The sequence below is a fragment of the Salvia splendens genome, chromosome 7 (genome assembly GCF_004379255.2).
Source record: "Salvia splendens isolate huo1 chromosome 7, SspV2, whole genome shotgun sequence".
NCBI lineage: Eukaryota > Viridiplantae > Streptophyta > Magnoliopsida > Lamiales > Lamiaceae > Salvia > Salvia splendens.
This window is the reverse complement of record NC_056038.1, coordinates 35,824,984-35,850,179: the sequence shown is the minus strand read 5'-3', so window position 1 is coordinate 35,850,179 and position 25,196 is coordinate 35,824,984. Positions and strand designations below refer to the sequence as shown.

The 25,196-nt window shown below is 36.1% G+C and overlaps 3 protein-coding genes across 4 annotated transcripts; 2 read left to right on the top strand and 1 right to left on the bottom strand.

The window, feature by feature from the left end:
- Positions 1-854: 854 nt before the first annotated feature.
- On the bottom strand, positions 855-1,558 carry LOC121741323 (NDR1/HIN1-like protein 6). The gene has a single exon (XM_042134041.1). The coding sequence runs from the start codon at positions 1,539-1,541 to the stop codon at positions 951-953; it is 591 nt and encodes a 196-aa protein (XP_041989975.1). The 5' UTR covers positions 1,542-1,558; the 3' UTR covers positions 855-950.
- Positions 1,559-3,085: 1,527 nt separating this feature from the next.
- LOC121810815 lies at positions 3,086-3,709 on the top strand. Its single transcript, XM_042211538.1, has one exon. It carries the CDS (start codon positions 3,086-3,088, stop codon positions 3,707-3,709), a length of 624 nt encoding a protein of 207 aa, XP_042067472.1.
- A 6,968-nt stretch (positions 3,710-10,677) lies between these two features.
- On the top strand, positions 10,678-14,353 carry LOC121742008 (mannan endo-1,4-beta-mannosidase 2-like). Of its 2 annotated transcripts, XM_042135020.1 has the most exons (6): positions 10,678-10,815; positions 11,086-11,660; positions 12,436-12,633; positions 13,019-13,141; positions 13,227-13,438; positions 13,846-14,353. In XM_042135020.1, the coding sequence occupies exons 2-6, from the start codon at positions 11,193-11,195 to the stop codon at positions 14,249-14,251; spliced, it is 1,407 nt and encodes a 468-aa protein (XP_041990954.1). In that variant the 5' UTR covers positions 10,678-10,815; positions 11,086-11,192; the 3' UTR covers positions 14,252-14,353. The 2 variants fall into 2 exon arrangements, with proteins under 2 accessions (XP_041990954.1, XP_041990953.1); XM_042135019.1 differs by lacking the exon at positions 10,678-10,815 and having other exon boundaries at positions 10,900-11,660.
- Positions 14,354-25,196: the final 10,843 nt, after the last annotated feature.

Below are 25,196 nucleotides of genomic sequence, written 5' to 3'. Positions count from 1 at the left end.
ATCAATCTGTGAAGAGGTGTTTTGGTTCAGATGATGAAGTTGATGGAGTAGATGTTTTGTCTCAACACCAGAAGTTGGTACAGCAGATGACGGTGGAGCTCACAGCAGATGACGGTGGAGCTCAAGAGTTGCGATATCAGATGTCTTCCAACGATATGCAAGGACTCTGTAACTCCTAAGATGATTGAAGATTTGAGGCCTCGTAAATTTGATCACATAATTAGGTACAAGGATCTGAAGGAAACTAAGGCATTCACAACAGGCAAAACAAGGGTTGACTCTGTTTTGCCAAGATTATTGGCTGGAAAAGGGCACCGAGATTGGGAGGTGGTGTATGTTGGCCAGTTGTGCCTGTCATGGGAGATTCTATGGTGGTTCGATGCAAAAACCCGTAATCTGCTTGACCGTGATGGTGAAGGGAGGTGCACCTACAACTATACAGCCAAGGAGCTCCAGCCGTTTCAAGTTCTCGCGCAGTGGGACGACAAATTTGAGGGTCTTGTCTCAAACCTTGACAAAAAGGGGATAAACCTCCTATTTATAACGCTAATAACTAACTTAATGAACAAAAAAATAAAGATATGGAAAAGATATGCTAACTAATAATGCTCCTATCTAGAGATCTTGTGCATAAACATGCTAGACTATATTGTGGCGCAATGGCAAGATTCGACAAATTCCAAGTGTGCTAGGAAATTACATATTAGATGAATTTGCATGAGTGAAACAATTGAGAAAATTAAAATTCATGATTTAATATTCCATTTTAAACCATATAATGCGACAATCCAGAATGTTACCAAACTTCGTGATGTTAAACTATTGAATCCGTAACGTAAAAACCATCACCTCCATGATTCGAACTGGAGTAAATTTCATTTCTTTTAAGCTCAATAAATCACACACCAAATCTCTCCCAAAGAATAATATATTGCATCCTTAAAACCCTCTCACAACTCAAAATAATAAGACACATCACTCGATATGATTTTCATCATCTTGTTAGGAGCCAAGTTATCAACCAACATAGAAGAGTTGACATAAACCTTAAACTCCCTCAAGGGGATACCCTCCACCACAACCCTAACCGGCATCATCACCTTCACCACCAACGGGACGGGCCTATGGCTCTTCTGGTTCTCCTGCAGAGCCGCCTGAAGCCCCGGCCCCACCCGGCTCTTCCCCACCATGTCCACCCGGATATTCGTCACGTTCCTATTCCCCTGGCGAAAGGGTGGGGGGTGGCCCATGCAGAGCACGTCTGTTTCGTTGAATACCACGTTGACTTGCCCATTCTCGCCGTAGATGAAGCCTATGTCGGAATTAGGGTTTGAGGCCTTGATGGTGGCGACGATGTTGGTGTCGAGGGTGAGGTCGGGGAGCATGGAGAATGTGCGGACGTCGAGGCTGTGGACCTCGTAGGTGGGGACTTGGGGGACGTAGAGGGCGTAGTAGTAGGAGGCGGTGAGGGCGAGGGCGAGGAGGAGGAGGAAGAGGAGGCAGCAGCAGCAGCCGATGCATTTCATACAGCTACCACACATTGTGATTGTGAGATGGATTGGTGGGCTTCAAATCGAAGAAGATGGAATGAGGGTTTTTTTCTAGCATATCTAGAGACAAAGGGAGAGGGCTATCAAAGTGTGGGATTGTCCGCTTGTTTAGGTGCTTTGTGTGGTTTTGTGATTTCAAAATATGGCTACCTCAAATCTAGGTACTTATCATAGAAGAATTGGAGCTTATGGAAGTAATTAATTTTTTTTACTTGAGTGGAGACTATGAAAAAATTGAAATCGATGATGTAGGGATTCAATTTGTGTACATTTGTGGGTGAAAATGTCGTTAGGAGCTTTATTGAGACTATTTCTCGTATAGTCGAATATCTCAATATAAGGATGTATTTATATCCTAATGCTAAATATATGTAAAACACAAAACACTTGTCACTCTATTGGATTTTGTGATATAACGATTAGATTAATGTCACGTGTCATCTAATAATCGTAGATTTTGAACCTAACAATGTACCTCAGATAATAATGTAGCACTCCCTCCGTCCCACTGAAGATGGCCCCTTCCTTGGGCGGCACGAGATTTTATGCAGATTTATTTTGTGTGTTAAGTGGAGAGAATAAAGTAAGAGAGATGAAATAAAGTAGAGATAAAAGGTGTTTCTATTTTTAGTAATGAGTCATCTTGGTTGGGACAAACTAAAAAGGAAAGTGAGTCATGTTCAATGGTACGGAGGGAGTAACATTTTAGTCTAATAGCGTAGATTTTTAGTCTAATAATGTACCTCAACTAATAATGTATATTTTTATCTAATAATGTAGCTCGGCAATTATTATCATAACCATCCAAACCAAGAATCCAATGACTGTGCCCTAATACACCCCCTCTCTGTATATATTAAAATAATATACCACATGTTTATTACTCCCTTTGTCCCATTAGAAATGAAACGTTTTCCTTTTTAGTTTGTCCCATTAAAATTGAAACGTTTCATAAAATAGAAACATCTCTATCTCTACTTTTTCATATCTCTTACTTTACTCTCTCTTCATTAACTCACAAAACAACACTACATAAAAACTTGTGTCAATTCTCAAATATTGCATATTTAATGAGACGGAGGGAGTATTTTAATTTAGAATCTTGATAGTGAACGAATGGAGTAAAAATAGTTGTTGTCTAGTATTAGTACTATTTGTTAGAGAAATTCTTCATGTGCCAAAATGCTCGTTTTCTCGAGTCATTGATTTCTCAAGTCACAAGCTCACAAAATGTGAATTTGAAAATTTTGGGTTATGATACTACCTAGTAACGATCAATCTCAATTTGATTCTCAAATTAATATTCGCTACGTCTTGAAATTAGTACTATTATCAAATTAAAATATTAAATCAGATTTTAGAAATTTAAATGATTTGTTATGGCGCGGTTTTGGCTAAGCTTTCCAATTCCGTCAATGGCGCCAATTTTCCCGCCACATCTCTACTCAAGCCCTACAAAACTCACGCCCCTTCAATCACAATCCATCACCAATACCCAATCTCACCAAAACACACGCAGATAAACCTCCGCCGAAATGGTTGTTGCATTAGGTCCGGGGAGATTCTACGGCGTCGCCCTACCGCGGCCGCGCCTCCACACCGACGTCAAGCTCAACGACGAGAGAGTCGATCCGCCGCCCTCCGTCACGGATCCGCTCATTTCGTGGGCGCGCGAGGCTCACTGGTCCATGGGCGGCCTCAGCATCCAGCGCCACCGCCTCCAGGGCCGCATCGAGGGCAACGTCGAGCGGCTCCGAGCTCAGCGGGAACAGATCTTTACCAGATCCCCAATTCCGACGAAATTTGGGACAAAATCAGCCGAGATCGACGCATCGGCCTCTCCGCCGCGCGCTCCGGTGGCGATTAAGCGCCGCCGCGTCGTCGGATTGATGGATGACTACGAGGAGGAGGTGATTGCGGGGGTGAAGAGAGGCTTGGTGAGGAAATTGGGCGATGATTTTGAACGAGTGGCGAGGGAGAGCGAAATGGTGAGCAGCAGCGGCGGAGAAATCGGAATCGCGGAGAGAAGTAGCTCCGGTGAAGAGCGGAAAAGGGGGGGAAAGAAGAAATTGGTTAGGGGAGGGAGGAAGATTGGGGCTGCGGTGGTGGCTGCCGCCTCTGGAATCAGAAGATCACCGCGGTTGTCGAAGATGCGATGATTGAGTTTGCCGGCGAAGGTGTTTGACGATTTGTCACAATGAAAGTAGGATTAGATTTTTGTTTTCTTATTTACTGGATTTCGAGTGTTTAAATCTGCAATTAATTACTAGCTGCGTAACGTATAGCTGTAATTTGAAGTAAATTGCTTTATTTGAAAAAAAAAATTGATTATTTGTAATCTGTTTTGCAATCTCATATGTGTTGATTATTAGGATGGAGTATAATGCTGAATATTCTAAGTATATATCTGCAAAATGTAATCATTAACAAATCTAATTAAATGTTTTAACAAAAATTAGGGAATCTAATTTAATTATTCATTGCTTTTTATTTTCTTTTATAGATTAAACATATTAATTTTGAATTTACTGGTCTATGGAAAAGTACCTTTTTTTTTTAATTTTGGACGTTTATTAAATTATTGATTAGGCCTAAAGGTCCAAAAACTGCAAACCATTGGGCCTGGACCTATGTATAAATTGTTGGTTTTTAAAAATTTGGACATACCCTACTTACTACTACCTGATTAAAAGTATCTTTCTATGAATCTATTTTATTCATTTTGTTAAATATGATAATTTTTCATTTTAATCTTTTTAAACAGTGTAAATATGATGTTGTTTAAGCTTCTTTTTCGGAAAAGATATGCACTTACATTGACATGTCTTATTCCATCCTGTTTAAATATGATGTTGTTTAAGCTTCTTTTTCGGAAAAGATATACACTTACATTGACATGTCTTATTCCATCAATTTTAGTGATCGAACTTAAAAAAGTTAATGATTTTAATGGGCTGACAATAGAGTCGATCAACCATTTAAACTATTGCTATGCTAGTGTGGATGCTCGTGTAGATAAATTAAGTGTGACTTGTGAGTTGCAATAAAAAAAAATCTTATTTTTTATTTGAAAAGTTTCAGTTATAACTACCAAAATTCCTCTCAATAACATTTTTATAAATATTACTGTAGTTCTTACTTTACTGCAATAAAATTTTAGAAACATAGATTTCACTTAGTAAAGTTGGAAATTGAATGGATAGGCCAACCACTAAGTTACCTTTGCTCGTCGGTGGCCATCTCATTTCTTATTGGTTTAGTATCTCTCATTTCAGTTAAATATTACTCTTAGATAATTTACCAGTAAAATATAAATTTATTACTGGTTATCCTACGTATTCTAAATTAATTCGAATCAGGCTCGAAATCATGTTACAATTTGACATAAAACTTTTATACCACTTCTTTCTTATTGCTACATATAATACAATAAATAATAAAATTAATTTTTAATTAAATTCAATTAATTTAAAATTTTAAAAATATCATGTACATGTATAGTTTATGTACTTACCTTTTTTTCTCTTTTACTATTTCGATTTGTATGTAACGCTGCCGACATTGGTTTTATAGAAACTAGCATTTGAAATGGATATTATAATGTTTTAAGACAAGAAGCACCCGTGTGCGCTGCACGTGTGAACAATAGAATCTAAAAATAAATGGATAATTAAAAGTTGCAGTTAATTTCTTGTCGAGGGAGCCTCTTCATTATTGATGATTACATGTCATAAATAAACTGTAATAATGAATTATTATGTGTACACGTTTTTATTATCTAGCATCTCAAAAGGTTAAAATAAAGTTATAGAGCCAGTCGTTAGTATTGATTGGAGTACTAATTTGAAGCAGCCATCACCAATAATAATGGTTCCAATTTTATTTAATCTTTTCAATTATTTATATGCATGAAATTAATCACATTCTATTATTATGTATCAGTATGGATATAAATTTTGATTAATATTATCGTCATATGTAGGATTGGCACAGATGAAATAGAGGTGTCTCGATGTGAATATGTTTAGGACCTAACCACAAATCAATATACTATTATTTAATAAAAGTAAACGGAAAATATGTATGAATTTGATCATATCGATCTTGCTAATGATTAGCAATTTTTTATATTTAAAAAAGGAAAGTTTAGACAATTAAAGATTCTATATGCACGATATTGACCAAAGCTATCGTACGTAATTATAGCTGGCCTTACAGGCAAAATTTGAACTTTTTTTTATTGTTGTTACTATATTCTTTATATCTTCTTATCACGAAAAAAATACAGTATATTGGAAATTTGATAAGTGGTTAAGAGAATATAAATATTTCATATGTATATTTGTAGTACTATAAGTCTATAAGTACATCTCAATAATAAAATATAAAAAAATACATAAAAAAGGAACCTAAATGTTTGTCTAAATATCATGATCCGAATTCCGGCGGTTTCTTAGTTGTAATTTTGTTTATAAAAAGAAGCTAATTTGTTGATTAGTATGTCATGTATTGCACAAATTCTCACCATTGAGCAATCTAACTCAATAATTCTCATTAACCAACTGTTGGAATGAGGAAATTTATTAATTAGAGAACAAGAAGGAAAGAGATGAAGTTATGACAAGAATAATGAAGGAAATCAATTGAAGATTATGGAAGATCAAATCAAGAAGATATTTATGAAATTAGAATATATTTTCCATGTTTAGCTAGAATTAAAGTCTATATATAGTTGTGTAATCATGGAGAGAATAGAACTCAAGTCATTCACAATGTAGTCTTTAAAGTTCTCTCCGTCTTTTACTTTCTGCAATAGTCTTTTATTTTCCGCATTGTATTTTCTAACATGGTATCAGAGCAGGTTCGATCATAGGGATCGTTCACTGTCTCTAAAAAAAGGCAACAGCTGCAGCGACACCACTCTCCTTTGACAAATTCTGAGGGAAGATTGAGATCGTCAAATAGAAGGAAGGAAAAAAAGAAAAAAAGAAGAAGAATGTATGGAGATTGTCAAGTTATGTCGTCATCAACGGTGGGAGGAAGCCCTATGTCATCAGATAACTCATCTCTGTACAACTCCACCATCCAAAACCCCAACTTCAATTTCATGGCCAACATCAGCCCTTTCAACATATTGTCTCCAATTCTCCCAAAAGAAGAATCAGCCGCCGCTACAGTTTGTCCGGCTGAGGGGGAGAAGGACGCCCGGGAGAAGACTGTCCCCGAAAAGCTAAGGTTGTGGAAACGGTCACCGAGAAGAGAGCCAGCGACGGTGGATTGTCTATGGCCGAAGAGAAAACAGCAGCAGTCAAGATAAGAAAGCAGAGAAGGAGTTCACGGTTTGTCCGGTCGAGGGGGAGAGGAAGTATGCGACCGAACAACTCCTCTCCTATAGTGGCCGTGAAGGCCAAAGATGACGGAGTTGAAAGGGTGAGAAAGCTACAGCAGTGAAGCCGTCATGTCACGTCCGAGAAGGCCGGCAAGAGCTGTTATGGCAGAGGCAGCAGCAAACACAAGAGGCCGACGTCTGCATAGCGAGGGGGAGTGAGATAGTGGCACACCACAGCCGTAGACAGGGTCGCGCATGGCTGTGTGGCCAAAAATATGAAGGGACCAGCGGAAGAACCGCCACGCCCAGAGATGATAGTTTAGCCATCGCCCATAACAGGCGGGAGAAGACGAGTGAAATAGCAAGCACACGAATTCGAAGCTGATCTGGAATCTCTTATGAGCTCGAAAGTGGAGCAGGAGCAGAGAGCTATAAGAGCTGAAGAAACATTGAGAAAAACCAGGTCACAAAATGCTAGCACAGCAAAGAGGATTCAGGAGGAATTTAGAAGGCTTTCTGTGCAGCCGGCGACTATGTTTGAAGCCAAAGAGAAACTGGCCACCAAATCTCTAGCAGAAGGGAACGAGCTTCGTCTACAAAAATTCCATTTAGAAGAAGCCATCAAGAAAGCTTCTGCAGAACATCAATCAGTCAAGACTAGTTATGAGGATAGTTTGAGTCAGCTTGCCAGTCAGGTGAAATCCATGGCTAATCAAATAGAAAAGATGCAGTCAGAACCCAAAGACTCCTCAAAGACGAAGTTTTAAAGCGCAAGGATGAGATTGAGACATGCAGGGCAGTGAATAAAACGTTTTCGGAGGAACTCCGTTAAGGAAATGGAGTCACTTGTGGAGCAAGGGAATGAAGAAAGAACTGTGCTAGAAAACAGGATTACATCGCTGGAAAATGATGCTAAGAACTCAGAGAAGGAATTGAATAAAATGAGATGTCTTCTGGAAGAAAAAGAATCGATTGTTTGGAATTTGCAGGCAGAGCTAGATTCCCTTCACTCACAGTACGATGAAATAAAGCATTCTCTATCGGAGCATGAGTTGAAAAATGAGGAGTTGAGGGAAAAAGTTTCTCAATTAAAAGAAGACTTGAAGAAGAATGAAGATGCCCTCAGAAGCATGGAGAAGAAGATGAAGGATGTAATCAAAGAACTTTAAATTGGGCCTAGTAGTTATTAGGCTCAAGAAAGAAAAGAAATGAAAATAATGGACTCATAGTTTGAGTTTGGAATGGACCGAGAATGGTTTGAATTGGCTCCTAGATATGAGCAAAAACTGTCTAGATTAGCTCCTCGACAAGAGTCAAAACTGTCAGAATTAGCTCCTCGACACGAGTCAAAACTGTCAGAATTAGCTCCTCGACAAGAGTCAAAACTGTCTAAGATGACTCCTAGATATGAGTTAAAACTATCTAAGACGGCTCCTGGATACGAGCTAAAACTATCTAAGATAGCTCCTAAATATGAGTAAAAACTGTTTAGACTAGCTCCCGGACACGAGTTAAAACTGTCTAGAATGGCTCATTGACATGAGTTAAAAATGTCAACAGAAATTTGAAGAACTCCTTGAAAAGAGTAAAAACTTTCAATGATCAATGAAAATTGAAGAACTCTTAAATACGAGTATAAACTATTTATCAAACTAAAGATCGTGCAAGTTAAGTGTCGAAAAAACTCGATACTTAACTTGAGGGGGAGTGTTGGAATGAGGAAATTTATTAATTAGAGAAGAACAAGAAGGAAAGAGATGAAGTTATGGCAAGAATAATAAAGGAAATCAATTGAAGATTATGGAAGATCAAATCAAGAAGATATTTATGGAATTAGAATATATTTTCCATGTTTAGCTAGAATTAGAGTCTATATATAGTTGTGTAATCATGGAGAGAATAGAACCCAAATCATTCACAATGTAATCTTTAAAGTTCTCTCCGTCTTTTACTTTCTGCAATAGTCTTTTATTTTCCGCATTGTATTTTCTAACACCAACAAATGCCAGTTCAGAAAAACATTCCTCGCTAGTCTTGTGGATCAGAAGAAGACGAAAAGTATTTATTTGTAGTATTTTAAATTATCACTACATTCTATCCACTTTGTGATGCATAATAGACATAGCTTTCCAATAGTCCATATTACTACTATTTTTGTCACAATTCTCATGTATCAATCCATGAAGCTTTTCTCCTATAAGTTTCTAACATTACCTACATATAATCCCAATAATACCATTCTAAATTTACAATATTATAAAAAATAATTGTTTTATTCTACAATCTACATGCCATGATGAAATAAATCACGAAATATAATACTCATTTAACAATAGAACCATATTAATTAATCTACAAACAAAGTTCTAACAATAGAACTAATAGAAGCAAATTAAGACCAAAAGAAAAAAAGGGAAAAAAACACCAAATTAGAGCAACAAAACCCACCAAAACCATAACCAGACAAGAAAACTAATCGTGCAACGACTATTAAACAAGATCCACACAAATAAACTTGTCCTCGTTAGAGACATGGTCCATCATTTACTGCCTAAGTCAAACAATTATTTTTTTTCTTAAGAACCCAACTTGGCTAGTATTCTTGAAGAACACACTGTCAGTCTCACTCAGTTTACCACCAAACATGTTATGAATAATGATGGATTTTTTCATCAACTTGAAATTGTTTAAAAACAAAGCAAAGATCCAGACAAAAAAGAGATTTATCTTTTGTTGAATGATGAAAGTGATTAAATTAAGTTTACTACCTAATTTAGCACTAATGCACATGAACATAAGACTCAAATCAAATTATTTATGATGTCTTAATTTGAAAGTCTCAAGAAAGTCATCATGTGATGAGACATTGGTGAATCCCATATTTCAAATATTACACTGATACAGAGATGGATTAAATAAATATCACTGTAGTAGTAAGAGACAATAAAATAATAGTGTACAGCAAACTAAGGTTCCTATTTCCTATCAAATTTATAGGTGCATTTCTTCATTTAAATAATAATTGTAGATCCAATTTTAAAAATTCATCCGGCCGTTTAGTAATTAAATCAACTGTTACAACTCTTTTTGCATTGACAAGTCCCATTAATGTGTTTCAAATACAAATACAATTACAATTGGTCGGCAATTTTTGTATATGGTTGCATATTAAATTCTAATAATTACTGTGCAATTATATTCATATATAACTCATTCCAAATATTTACGTAGGTGCAATTTGAAACTCATGTGTGGTTGGTTGTCTTTGTTCAATTTTGTGTTGATTGTAATTTACTTAACTACCCATTTAATTAGCAAAAGAAGGAGAATTAATGATTTAATGTCCAATTCAAGATTATCAAATAGTTTTAGTAAGTTTTTTTTATAGTTCGAGTAAGGGTTCGTAAGTTTGAAATTCGAATTCTACCGACGCCTTTGAATTCAATTATATTTTCAAATGGCAAAAAATTATTTAGTCAAATTTTGATTAATCTCGCAACTTTATAAATCATGTCGAAAATTCATAATTATCTAATCATTTAATATGATAGTTGTTTTTCAACCAACCAACATTGTTTTATTTACAAAATAGGCTTATATCGTTTAATTCATCGATGAAGACGTTACTTATAATTTTGCAACAATCATATCAAATATAATTTCAAAATACATGATGTTTTCAGCTGATTTTAGAAATTATACTAAAAATTGATCAAACTTCATTGTTTTTCGATAATTTGCCCTTTCTTAAAAATTTTAAAAATACAATAGAATAAGATAAAAGAGGAAAGGTTGGATAGAAAAGGTGTGACAAAGGCCTAATTGAGAAATGTCCCATTTAATATTTTTGCTTATTTTGATTTTGGAAAGATGACTGTATAATCATTGTTAAATCTCTCAAGAAAAGTCTGAAATTATGATCCCAGATCTAATGAGGTAAATGCATTTGATACTAACATTCCACCGTCGTCTTCATTAAAGATTTTATTTTTCTTAATTTCTACCAGTTTTGTATTTATTGTATATATAAGCTTGCTTTTCGCATCATTGAAAGGAAATAGATAAACACACACACAAACACAGAGTGCTCTGTTTATTTTTCTCTATCAAGTCTCATGATTCAGTTTATTTTTGGGGTAACTGAAATTTGAAGGCTCATTGATGTTTGATTGGACTTTGGCTGATTGTTGAAATACCCTTTTGCAGAAGGGGATCTGGGCCGACATCAAAACCTCTTGTCTTCACCTCGAAGCTAAAGAATCAGTGAGAATAGATTCAAAACATCGATAAATTCTCAATTGCTAGCGATTTGTATGGTAGTGGATGGGGAGAAAACACTGATTCTTGATTTACTGTTTAAAAATTCGATCTTGAGCTTCTTTCTTGTTTTGGGAGTGTCGGTATTGATGGTTAAGAGCAAGACGTTTGGTGGGAATGGGGTGCTTTACCCCATTGTCGGCTTCGTATCGTGTGCGGCCTTCATATACTTGTCATTTGGGGATTTGTGGATGAATATTCATGTGGATACGACGAAATTGAGCTTTGTGGAGAGGAATGGGACTCAGTTCATAGTCGATGGTAGGCCCTTCTATTTCAATGGGTGGAATTCTTACTGGATGATGGATCATGCTGCTGATGCATTCAGGAGAGGGAAGGTTAGGGAAATGCTGCAGACTGGTGCAAGAATGGGGCTCACTGTGTGCAGGACTTGGGCTTTCAATGATGGGGAATACAATGCTCTCCAAATCACCCCCGGTCGATTCGACGAGAGAGTGTTTAGGGTACGTCTCGTGATTGTTTGTTGATCTAGTGTTGGGTTGCTGTTGTTGATTTCTTGGTAACTGGATTTGAACATAGGCTATTGTTGATGTTTATCTTGATTCCTGAATGGAGCTTTGTTTGTGAATAGTTTATACTCGTATGATGAGTAGTAGAGTTTGAATCTTGGTTTCTTGCTGATTGAGCATTGTCTAATGCAGTGTTCTAGCCTTTTATCTTGATGACTTGATTATTTTGTCGGGCTTCAGTTGCAAATATGTTTATATTTATCTTGATTATTGAATGGAGCTCCATTTTGTGAATAGTTTATACTCATATCATGGTTATGATGAGTAGCAGAGTGTGAACCTTGGTTGCTTGCTAATATAACGTTGTCTAATGCAGTGGTTAGTCTTTATCTTGATGGCTCGATTGTTTCGTGGGGCTTCGGTTGCAAATAGTTTATACTCTATACTAGTATAACATTGTATCTTTTGGATTAGGATTGCGTAATTATCTTGGTTTAGGTTTGTATTGCTATATCCTGTTTGAGTTTTTACTTTGTTCTTCCTTGAAAAATTTCATTATTCGTTTAAAGTCGCAGAAAATTAGGCAGGGGAATATGGAATTTGTCAATCATGAACTTGAATTAGTTGCCAATTATATTTGTTCACTGATCTTCATTCAAATCAATGGTAATGTCCCACTGTATATTTCGTATGCTCTTTCTATTCCCACTTTTCTTTCTATCAACTTTTTCTCATTAGTATGATCTGATGATTTTATATATTATTGCAGGCCTTAGATTATGTTATTGCAGAATCTAGAAGATACGGTATAAGGCTGATGCTGTGCTTGGTAAATAACTTGCAAGCTTACGGTGGAAAGACGCAATATGTCAAGTGGGCATGGGAAGAAGGCGTTGGTTTGAGTTCTTCTAATGATTCGTTCTTTTATGACCCATCTATCCGACGCTACTTCAAGCATTATGTTAAGGTATTCTTGCTGTTTTATCTCCTATTTTTCGTGTAACGACAACAATTTACCGGTGTCATGAATTAGTTGAAAGTGGCCCTACTTTAGCAAAATGTGGCTGTGTATGTTAAACATCTACTGTTGATTGTAAAAGCAAATTGAGATTAGGTGCTTAGGTGATCATCCCTCGCAAACATAGATGTAAGTTAGGTTTTTGACGTAGACGTCTTCCTTTTTGGCAACGAAAGAAAATTGAAAACGAAAGAACACATTGGAGACCTTTCTGGTTGCCAAAGAGATATAAAGTTCAATGCAGCTTCTCTTATATATATATATATATATATATATATATTCTAAACAATGAAACATCGGTTAATAACACTTTGAATTTCCCTTTTCTTCACAGACTGTTCTAACAAGGAGGAACACATTAACCGGAGTCGAGTATAGGGACGATCCAACTATCTTTGGGTGGGAGTTGATCAATGAACCCCGCTGTATAACTGACAAATCCGGTGATACACTTCAGGTAAACTGCAAATTTCTCGTCATACTATACCGAATGTAGAGTTGAGCTTCAGTGTGGTAAAAACCGTATTCTCGTATAACTGCAGGACTGGATAGAAGAAATGTCGACTTTTATAAAAGAAATCGACCGGAACCATCTTCTTACCGTGGGGCTAGAAGGATTTTATGGACCTAAAAGTCCGAAAAGATTGACTGTCAATCCCGAGATCTGGGCATCTGATGTGGGAACTGATTTCATTCGCAATTCAAAGATCTCGACAGTCGATTTTGCATCGGTTCATATCTACCCTGATCACTGGTGAGCTTCCTATCTATATGTTCATCAAACCTTTGCTCTGAACCAACCCAGGAATCATATATCTCAATTCTCGACACGTTTTAAAACCAAAACCGCGAATCTTGAATGCTCGACTTTGTTATCTAAACTGAATTGGGGTTCTTCTTTTCTGAATATCCGATCTGATAAAGAGTATCTTAGAACTAAAACCGTGAATCTTGAAACTCGATTTTGTCGTGTATGAGTGATTTGGGGTTCATGTTTGTTAAAAATGTACTAGGAATAGGCTTCGTTGATTGCTAATTTTTTCCGAAAATCATATTGTGAAATCTTGGCTTGCATTGTCCCCAGACGTAGATTGACATCGTATCATTTGTTTATAATCGTGATTACTTCTGTGATTATTTCCTAACAGATCACTTTGGCAGGACACACAACCCTGATTTTGAATACAAGCTGAAGTTCGTCACCAAGTGGATGATCTCCCACATTGAAGACGGCGACAAGGAGCTGAAAAAGCCCGTGATGTTCACAGAGTTCGGGTTATCCACTGAGAACGCGGACTTCAGCCCTGCTCAGCGCGAGAGGTTCTACAAAGTGATTCTCGACATCATGTACAAGTCCGCAGTGAGGAACAAGTCGGGTGCAGGATCTCTCGTGTGGCAGTTCCTGGTTGAAGGGATGGAGGAGTCCAACGACGACTTTGGGATCATCCCGTGGAAGAGGCAGTCGACATATCAGCTCTTCACCGAGCAGTCGTGCAAGCTCGCACGAGTTCAAGGTGCACTCTCTACACAAATAAATTACTTGAGAAAACTGTGCTCTTCTCTCTAGAGTGAGTTTCTTCCCTTTGATCTTTTTCTTTTTTTCATCTTTTGTTTGTCACACATATAGGTGTATAATTTTATTAATGGAAAACATTAGTTTTTTGGTGCATATATTTTTATGTATTTCTTTTTGTTTAATTGAGATAGACAACTCTACTTTCCTGACAAACTCCGACGGAATCATGGTGTACGGAATGTGTAAGCAAACCGTAAACCTTTAGAGCATTAGCAATGGAAGGGCCCTTCCATTCTATGTCAGTATTTTATTTTAATTTTTTTACATTTTTATATTTAATAGGTTCTCAAATTAAATAGTAAAAATATTAGCATTTTGATCGGCTCATTCCCTGCAATGGAGGGCCGTTGAGGGCCGATCTCAGGGCCTCTCGATCGACCATTCTATTGCTAATGCTCTTAGCTGTGATTATTGTTTGATTTTTTTATATGTAGAATATATAGAAAGAGTGTTGGATAAAGTTTCTAAAAATTATATGATAATTGTAATGAAATGCTGAAATTGCGGAAAAACAAAGTCAATAATGTGAAGCTTCACGCATCAACCGACAACTATTTCTAAATAATGATCATAACTTAATTATAAATGGGCTAATAACTGAAAAAAACACTTAGGTCAATTCAGTTTTTTTTACCATCAATTTTAAATATGGTGTATGATTTTTTTTGCGTATAGCCTATTTCTTGCGTTCAAGTACTATGACAAAAAAAATCCTATTACTATATGGCACGTCTAGTGATAATTTTATATATTGAGAAAATAGCTTAAAATAATTATCCTTTATTATAATAATAAGGAAATAAAATTGTGAATCTAAATCAATCAACCATGCGGGAGTAAAGGATACGGTTGACAAAAGCTACAACCTACATTTAATATAATTAAATGCCAACAAAAAATCTATCAACAATTATTAGAATTACGTGAGGAATAATGCCAAACCACACAAAATTAAAAAGAGAGTTATTTTATAGCAATGTAGGGTTCGTTTTTAGTCATTGCTGTATATATTAGCAATGTAGAGTTCGAGCGGAGAAGTTTTGATTGACTGATTAGCTAGAGATATTGATTCTATGTTGTACTTGGATTTTTTTTTTTTTTTTGAAACACCTTCATGTTGGAGGGTTTCGTGAGACCCTCATCCCTTTATATCATCAAGATCAATTTATACTAACCATGCCCAAAAGTGACATGTCAACAAAACGAGGAAGTAATATGGTGTCACATCCACGCATTTGTGAGTGACATCAAACTATTCCCCTTGTAAATACACTAGGAAGCAATAAACTCATGACTCTCCAAGCTCTCCGTTAGAACCTTAAAAACTGAAAGTTCGGGATGTTGAGTTGGTCCATTCTAACTAACGCTTTGATCATTGCCGAGGCCGTGTTTTGATCAAATTCCTGTTGTGTGTCCATGCTACTCCCTTGTCTCGCCGCCAGTTCGGCTACTCTATTTCCCGCATTATAACAGTACGAGCACTTGACTTCAACCTTTTTCATAAAGTCGCGGATACGTGTGGTGTGGTATCTCAGATTAGCTGACCCGAATTTGTTGTGTTGAATCATGGAGATAATTTCCATAGAGTCCAGCTCAATCCACACCCTCTGTCCCCTTTCACTCGCCATATCCAGCCCGCGAGTTAATGCTTGAAGCTCGGCCTCAAGCGCCGACGAAGCATTCACTTTCATCTTAAATCCTCGAACAATGTTGTGCTTTTAATCAAGGTAAGTCTCCCACCGAAGGAAAGGGATTTATGGGACCAAGAGTGAATTCTAGTTGAGATTTTCTCCCTCAAGAAGGAAAACATGTCGGTTTTTTTCCTCCCTTTGTAAATTGCTACCCCAAGGTAGATGAAAGGGAACACACCATGTTTAAAGCCCCCCACGGCTTCAATGCTTGGAGCCTAGCTAGCGTGTCTATCGTCCACGTAGAATTCACTCTTTTCCATATTAATCTTCTGGCCCGACACTGCTGCGTAGTGCCGAAGGCATTGGACAAATTCTTGGAGCGATGCCTGCTTAGCTTGGGTGAAAACAATGACGTCGTCTGCGTACGTGAGGTGAAAAACCTCCAATCCGTTTCGAGTAGTAGAATATCTCATGTCTTTTCTCCCCATGATCAGTTTATCTAATTTCTTGGACAGATACTCTGCTGCAATTATGAAAAGTGATGGGGAGAGGGGGTCCCCCTGTCTGAGACCTCTAGAAGATTTAAAGAATCCGGCTGGGGTTCCGTTAATGAGCACCGAGAACCAGCATGAGTTAATACCCAGAGGAAGTTAGATCCAGTCCCCTAGGGTTAACTTATCCATAGGGCTAGGGTATAGTATCCACAAGATTACCCTAATGAACGTTGTGTTACTGAGTAGGTACTACACCCTAGCCTCATGGATTGCTAAACCCTTGGGGAATGGATATAATACCCCCGAGTTGACATAATCTACTTGCAGTTGACATTTCAAAAATGTTGAGGATGAGTGTCTGAAAATGCATCTCTATTTTCAATTAAGCTAAAAAATCTCAACCTAACATGACCATATATATATATATATGTATATATATATATAGGGGAGCGTTATTCTCCTTTTCACATCTTAGATCATTTTTCCTTCTTAATATTACGCGTTAGATCTAAGGCATCAACGGATCAGATTGATTCTATAAAACTGGTTCCGTGTTGCATTATAGAAGGTGGTTGTATGCATTACAGGGTTATTATTGACATTTGACGGAAAAGTAACTGCCACATTTTGGTATCTGCGAATAATGCACCACATGGTCACGAGTAATGCATATAATTGACTATATAATGCACAATATGTGAACTGCAATGCATACGAATAAGATGTACCATGTTATGATGTTTGGACACACGTTTCTTGTTTCCCCTAAGGGTTTAATAAGCTTAGGGGCTAGGGTATAGTACGTAGACACGTATGTAATCTTCACATGGTAACGAGTAATGGATATAATTGACTATATAATGCACAATTTGTGAACTGCAATGCATACGAACAAGATGTGCTGTGTTATGATGTTTGACACACGTTTCTTGTTTCCCCTAAGGGTTTAATAAGCTTAGGGGCTACGGTATAGTACGTACGCATTAATAACAAATTATAAAACGATACGAATAATTCACCAAATTGTCACGAGTAATGGATGTTATTAACTATATAATGCACAATATGTGAACTGCAATGCATACGAATAAGATGTACCATGTTATGATGTTTGACACACGTTTCTTGTTTCCCTAAGGGTTTAATAAGCTTAGGGGCTAGGGTATAGTACGTAGACATTACTAACAAATTGTTGTTATTGGAATATACGTATGTGCATTATTTGGTTTAGGTAGTGCATTATGTAACTGTTAATTGTCATTATCTTAGTATATTATGCATTATTAGAGGTATTGTGTATATGGGTTAATCAACGGATTGAAGATTACATACGTGCATTTAGTAAGGTCTACGTACTATACCCTAGCCCCTAAGCTTATTAAACCCTTAGGGGAAACAAGAAACGTGTGTCAAACATCATAACATGGTACATCTTATTCGTATGCATTGCAGTTCACATATTGTGCATTATATAGTTAATAACATCCATTACTCGTGACAATTTGGTGAATTATTCGTATCGTTTTATAATTTGTTATTAATGCGTACGTACTATACCCTAGCCCCTAAGCTTATTAAACCCTTAGGGGAAACAAGAAACGTGTGTCAAACATAATAACACAGCACATCTTGTTCGTATGCATTGCAGTTCACAAATTGTGCAGTATATAGTCAATTATATGCATTACTCGTTACCATGTGAAGAACATACATGTCTACGTACTATACCCTAGCCCCTAAGCTTATTAAACCCTTAGGGGAAACAAGAAACGTGTGTCAAACATCATAACACAGCACATCTTGTTCGTATGCATTGCAGTTCACATATTGTGCATTATATAGGCAATTATATGCATTACTCGTGACCATGTGGTGCATTATTCGTAGCGGTTTCCAGCCATTATTAGATTACTATTGTACCCTCATAATGCACAAAATAGGACAAATAATGCAACACGAGATTAATTACCCAATGTTGATCTGGACCGTCCATTTCTCTAATCTAATGGCTGATATTAAGAAGGAAAAAGGAGGAAATATAGGAAAAGGAAATGAATACATCCCTATATATATATATATATATATATATATATATATATATATATAATGATAACACTAATTTCCGTAATAACCCTATAACTAAATCTGGACCACACATTTTTAAAATCACGTGGTCTAGATTCAAATTTAGATTTACTTCATAAAAAAAAGCGCGGGGGTAAATATGTCATTTCGCTCATGATAAAATTTACGTATCCAAATTTCGCTCATTTAATTTCTGAATTCGCTCATTTTATCATTTTATCGGTCAGTCAAAAGTATCATTTTATCAACTCAGAGTATCATTCTATCCGGCAAAACTATCATTCTATGCAATAAACCTAACATATATCATTTTATCATTTTATCATTTTATCAGTCAGTCAATAGTATCATTTTATCAACTCAGAGTATCATTCTATCCGGAAAAACTATCATTCTATGCAATAAACCTAACATATATCATTTTATCAGTTTATCATTTTATCAGTCAGTCAAATCAGAGTATCATTCTATCCGGCAAAACTATCATTCTATGCAATAAACCTATCATTTTATCATAAAGCAGTAAACGTATCATTTTATCAACTCAGAGTATCATTTTTTAAGCTAACTGTCATTTTATCCGCTTAGATTATCATTTTATCAGGTAAAAGTATCATTTTATTAAACAAAAATGTCATTTTATACACCAAAAATACATATCATTCTATCGGCTGAAAGTATCATTCTACCCGGCAAAACTATCATTCTATCGGCTGAAAGTATCATTCTATCCGGCAAAACTATCATTTTATTAGTTTTATGTCATTTTGTCACGTTAAAGTATTATTTTATCAGCTTATATGCAATTTCTTCAGCTAAACCATCATTTTTATAAGCTAACTGTCATTTTATCCGCTTAGATTATCATTTTATCAGGTAAAAGTATCATTTTATTAAACAAAAATGTCATTTTATATACCAAAAATACCTATCATTCTATCGGCTGAAAGTATCATTCTACCCGGCAAAACTATCATTCAATCGGCTGAAAGTATCATTCTATCCGGCAAAACTATCATTTTATCAGTTTTATGTCATTTTGTCACGTTAAAGTATCATTTTATCAGCTTATATGCAATTTCTTCAGCTAAACTATCATTTTTATAAGCTAACTGTCATTTTATCCGCTTAGATTATCATTTTATCAGGTAAAAGTATCATTTTATTAAACAAAAATGTCATTTTATACACCAAAAATACCTATCATTCTATCGGCTGAAAGTATCATTCTACCCGGCAAAACTATCATTCTATCGGCTGAAAGTATCATTCTATCCGGCAAAACTATCATTTTATTAGTTTTATGTCATTTTGTCACGTTAAAGTATCATTTTATCAGCTTATATGCAATTTCTTCAGCTGAACTATCATTTTTATAAGCTAACTGTCATTTTATCTGCTTAGATTATTATTTTATCAGGTAAAAGTATCATTTTATTAAACAAAAATGTCATTTTATACACCAAAAATACCTATCATTCTATCGGCTGAAAGTATCATTCTACCCGGCAAAACTATCATTCTATCGGCTGAAAGTATCATTCTATCCGGCAAAACTATCATTTTATCAGTTTTATGTCATTTTGTCACGTTAAAGTATCATTTTATCAGCTTATATGCAAATTCTTCAGCTAAACTATCATTTTTATAAGCTAACTGTCATTTTATCCGCTTAGATTATCATTTTATCAGGTAAAAGTATCATTTTATTAAACAAAAATGTCATTTTATACACCAAAAATACCTATCATTCTATCGGCTGAAAGTATCATTCTACCCGGCAAAACTATCATTCTATCGGCTGAAAGTATCTTTCTATCCGGCAAAACTATCATTTTATCAGTTTTATGTCATTTTGTCATGTTAAAGTATCATTTTATCAGCTTATATGCAATTTCTTCACCTAAACTATCATTTTTATAATCTTACTGTCATTTTATCCGCTTAGATTATCATTTTATCAGGTAAAAGTATCATTTTATTAAAAAAATGTCATTTTATACACCAAAAACTATCAACTCAGAATATCATTGTATCCGGCAAAACTATCATTTTATGATGCAAACCTAATAATCTGGAGATTATGGAAATCTGGAGTCTATGGAAATAATCGGAAGGAAATCTGGAGATTATGGAAATCTGAAACCAAATCGCGGAGAATAGGAAAGAATCGAACTGAGAAAGAGCGAAAGAATGGAGCGAAATTTAGAAATTTAAATGAGCGAAATGACATATTTACCCCCGCGCCTTTTTTTATGAAGTAAATCTAAATTTGAATCTCAACCACAAGATTAGAAAATGTGTGGTTCAGATTTGGTTATAGGGTTATTACGATATTTAGGGGTTATCATATGATCACAATCTCTCTCTCTATATATATATATATGGGTGAATTACCCTCCTTATCACCCCCTAGTATAAAACATAGGACTAATATAATCCATTGGATCTATTAATCTAATGGCTTTGATTAAAAGCATCGACGTACATTATTATACTATTTTCGTACATTAACTTAAGAATTGGGTATATTACTGTGACATCATTTATATGGATTAGTACATTAACTTAATGTATATATTAATGTGTTAATAATGTACATTTATGTGTTTTAATATATATGTCCATTCTACGTAATGTAGATTATAATTTTTTTTACTAAGTGACGAAAGTTATATCCATTCCTCAAGGGTTTAGCAATCCATGAGGCTAGGGTGTAGTACTGACTCAGTAACACAACGTTCACTAGGGTAATCTTGTGGATACTATAACCTAGTCCTATGGATAAGTTAACCCTAGGGGACTGGATCTAACTTCCTCCGGTTAGTGAACATTATGTTAATATGATGGTACTACACCCTAGCCCCATGGACTACTAAACTCTCTGTGAATGTTGTTAACTTTCGGCCTAATGGATAATACGATGCTACATTATCATGGGTATATAGTACATTATCACGGGTATTTAGTACATTACTTTCCGGCGGTGTATGAATTTGTGAATTTGTGGATGCTATATAGTATAGCTTTCATCCACGAATTCATACATTGCTACATTGTCATGGATTTATCGTACATTATCATGTGTATATCGTACATTATTACGGGTATTTAGTACATTACTTTCCGTCGGTGTATGAATTTGTGAATTTGTGGATGCTATATACCTATATAGTATAGCTTCCATCCACAAATTCGTACACTGCTACATTATCATGGGTGTAGCGTACATTATCATGTAGCGAAATATATAGTATATAGTATAACTTCCATCCACGAATTTATACACTGCTACATTATCATGGGTAAATCGTACATTAATGCGTGAGACTTGTACATTAAAATACAATTTTCATACATTAACATCATGTAATAATAGAACATAATATACAAATATAACTACATCATATAGCAAAATCATGTACAATTGTGCTTTACCATTTTTACCTTTTTCAATTATTTTATTAATTTTTAAATTCCAGGTGGCTTCCATATCAACCATCAAATCATATCTAATCAATGGATGAAATTAGTTTTCTTTTTTAACAGTTTTTTACACATTAATCTGAATACATCCCTATATAGTAATACTACATGTTTATTTTCACGAGAGTTAAAAGTTATGAGAGAGTGTTTATTTTTTGGTACAGAGTAGAATGCTCTGACTTCTGAAAGTTTTGATATACAGTAGAATGCTTCTAACTTCCGAAAAATGTTTGCAACTCTCTAATATATATAAGCATCATTACTCTATTCTAGAATTTTCTAGTACTTAAACTATATATATCTAAATATTTTGTTATTTACTACTCCCTCCGTCTCATAAAATAGCATTTCTTTTTTTCATTTTGGGTTATCCCACAAAAATAGTCATCTTCCTTTTTTGGTATGTTTTTCTCTCTTACGAGGTGAGTCTTATTTTTCACTAACAATATCCAAAAAAATTTATATAAATATATTCGTCGCATATTAATCGATTTGTCTTAGCTCCAAATATATCTATTTCTAAGATTAACGATAACGTTTTCCTATATGTGACTTTCATGATTTGAGTTATTTCTAAGAGTAACGATAACGTTTTCCTGTATGTGACTTTCATGATTTGAGTTTTTAATTTTTTACTTTTTAAAACTTTATTTTTTTAAAAAAAAATTATTTTTGAAATGTTACAATTGCATTAGCACCTCCATCAAAATATTAATCCATTTTCCTAAATTATTTATTTAATACCCTGAATTATACATATTAAAAAAATTCTTTTACTTTATAAAATATTTGTGTTAAATCATTTTTTATACTCCCTCCGTCCCAAGTTACTTGAGTCATATTCCATTTTGGATTGTCTCAAGTTATTTGGGTCATTTCTCATTTTGGCTAAAAACAAAACATCTAATCGCACTTACTTTATTCTTTCTTTTACTTTACCCTCTCTCATCGCTCTTACTTTATTCTCTCTTCTACTTTATTTAACTCACTAAACACAACTTTCTTAAATCACGTGCCGAATAGAAACGCTTCAAGTAATGTGGGATGGAGGGAGTATATCACAATAGAAATTAAAATTTAATATATTTATATTAATTGATTTTACAATATTGACTCAAAACCATAAAAATAGTAAAAGGGCCAAAATATATTAAAAGATTAAAAGAGCATCTCGTCCGCCCGATGTATCGGGCGTGATATCGACCGCCACTGTAGCACCGCGGACGATGCCCGATGCATCGTCCGCGCCCTATGCATCGTCTGCGGACGATGCGCCTCTCAACACGCATAGTCCGCGGTATCGTCCACCCTATTGCGGGTCACGCGGACGATACCGCGGACGATGCAACGCGTTTTCTATTTAAAAAAAAATTATTTCTTCCAAAATTTATATATACACTACAATTCACCACTTCCATTTTCACTCACCACTTATATTTCACTCTTCTCTTCCTCTATTTTCAATTATGAATCCGGGTGAGTTCCCAAATCCGAATAGTCCCGACGGAATGCCGACGTTCGGCGGTGGTACACGGTGGCCGGGTACAGACCCTGACGATTACCACCCATTCGACTCCAACACCTAGTACGATCCGGATTTCAGCACGGATTCGTACGGGCTCTCCGACATGGAGCCGTCCCCCACCGCGCCCCCGCTCGCGGTCGCGCCGCCGTCGCCTCGGCCTCCGCCCCCAAGGAGAGGAAGAAGAGGAACAGACACAGGGCCAACAAGTTGCCGCCTCCGGATGCGAACTACAGCCCCAAAGAAAGCATTCTTTTGACGAAGTTTTGGCTTGATATTTCATAGGATCCGATGTTTGCCAACAACCAAAAGTAAATCTCGTACTGGGAGCGCATCGCTGATCGCTACAACGAAGCCAAGCCGGCAGCCTCGTACAAGCGCCACAGGGAGCAGCTGCACAAGCATTGGGATCAAATCAAAAAGCAGCTCAATTTGTTCTCGGCGGAGTATACGAAGTGCTTGAGGGGGCAGGGCAGCGGCGAGAGTTTGACCGATGTGCGCGATAAAGCGCGTGCGTCATACATTTCACTGTACGGCGAGTTCAAGGACTACTCCTCCTGGCTCATCGTGAAGGAGAAGAGGAAGAGGACGAAGAACACCGCTACTGGTGATTATTTGAGCAGGAACAACGGCGCACCTCCGATAGACCTCAACCAGCCGATGTACGAGGATGAGAGTTCGGGCACACCGATGTCCTCCCAGCGTCCCATTGGCAACAAGGCTGCCAAGAACAAGGGCAAGGCGAAGGTGACGACCTAACAGAACCCAGCCCCGACCGCGTCCCCGACCCCGGCCCCGACTTCGGCTGCGGCACATGCCTACAGGGAATTGGTGAGGGCCGCCAACCAGAGGACGTTGTTGGACACGCACAACGCCCTCAGGCAGACCGACGACCAGGATGAAGCCCAATACCTCAAGAAGATGATCGATAATCCCCAACGCCAGTTGGGAATGCTTTAGACCAACCTTTTTATCTGTAGTGCACTTGTTTTTTATTTCCACTTTTGTAACTTTTTTTTAATTAAGTAAATGTAGGATTTGCCTTTAAATTGTTGTGCTTTTTTATTTATTTTGCTTGGCATATTTGCAAACATAAAAATTAAATACAAAATAGAAGTAAAAATTATAGGACGGACTATAGGGCATCCCACTGCAAGTGGAAGGGTATGAGGATAAAATGATGATGTGGCGGAGGATAGGACGCCCTATAGGGCGGGACTATAGGGCGCCCCATTGTGGATGCTTATGCAATATTTATTTTCGTACATAATATTTAAATATGTTGTGGAACATCTTAATTTGATTTAAATTAAAATCTTACTAAAGATATCCCTTATTTTGATATATACCGAATAAATATGAGTTCATTTAGAAGATTTGATCTTACAAATTCCTACTCCTATGTTTTATTTAGCAATAAAAAATAGGTACTCATCACCTCAATTTACCAAATTTATACTAAGAGAATTCAGATAGGATAGCGCTATGCTATTTAGCATTAAAAATAATAGATACTCGTCACTCAATTTACAAAATTCATAGATATGGAATTTAGATATCATCAGTTAAATAGTTACAAAATCAGATTTAGTTTCCATAACTTTAACGCCTAAACACTCTTGAATTGGATATAAAAAATATATAAAACTCCTGAAAAATTGCGTACATACTATATTCTTATATAAATATATAACAAATAGAAGATTCTATATTGTAAG

Coding starts and splice junctions, on each gene's coding strand:
- LOC121741323 (XM_042134041.1), bottom strand. CDS start 1,541: ATGTGTGGTAGCTGTATGAAATGCATCGGCTGCTGCTGCTGCCTCCTC.
- LOC121810815 (XM_042211538.1), top strand. CDS start 3,086: ATGGTTGTTGCATTAGGTCCGGGGAGATTCTACGGCGTCGCCCTACCG.
- LOC121742008 (XM_042135020.1), top strand. CDS start 11,193: ATGGTAGTGGATGGGGAGAAAACACTGATTCTTGATTTACTGTTTAAA. Junction 12,634..13,018: donor ACTTCAAGCATTATGTTAAG/GTATTCTTGCTG, acceptor TTTTCTTCACAG/ACTGTTCTAACAAGGAGGAA. Junction 13,142..13,226: donor AATCCGGTGATACACTTCAG/GTAAACTGCAAA, acceptor GTATAACTGCAG/GACTGGATAGAAGAAATGTC.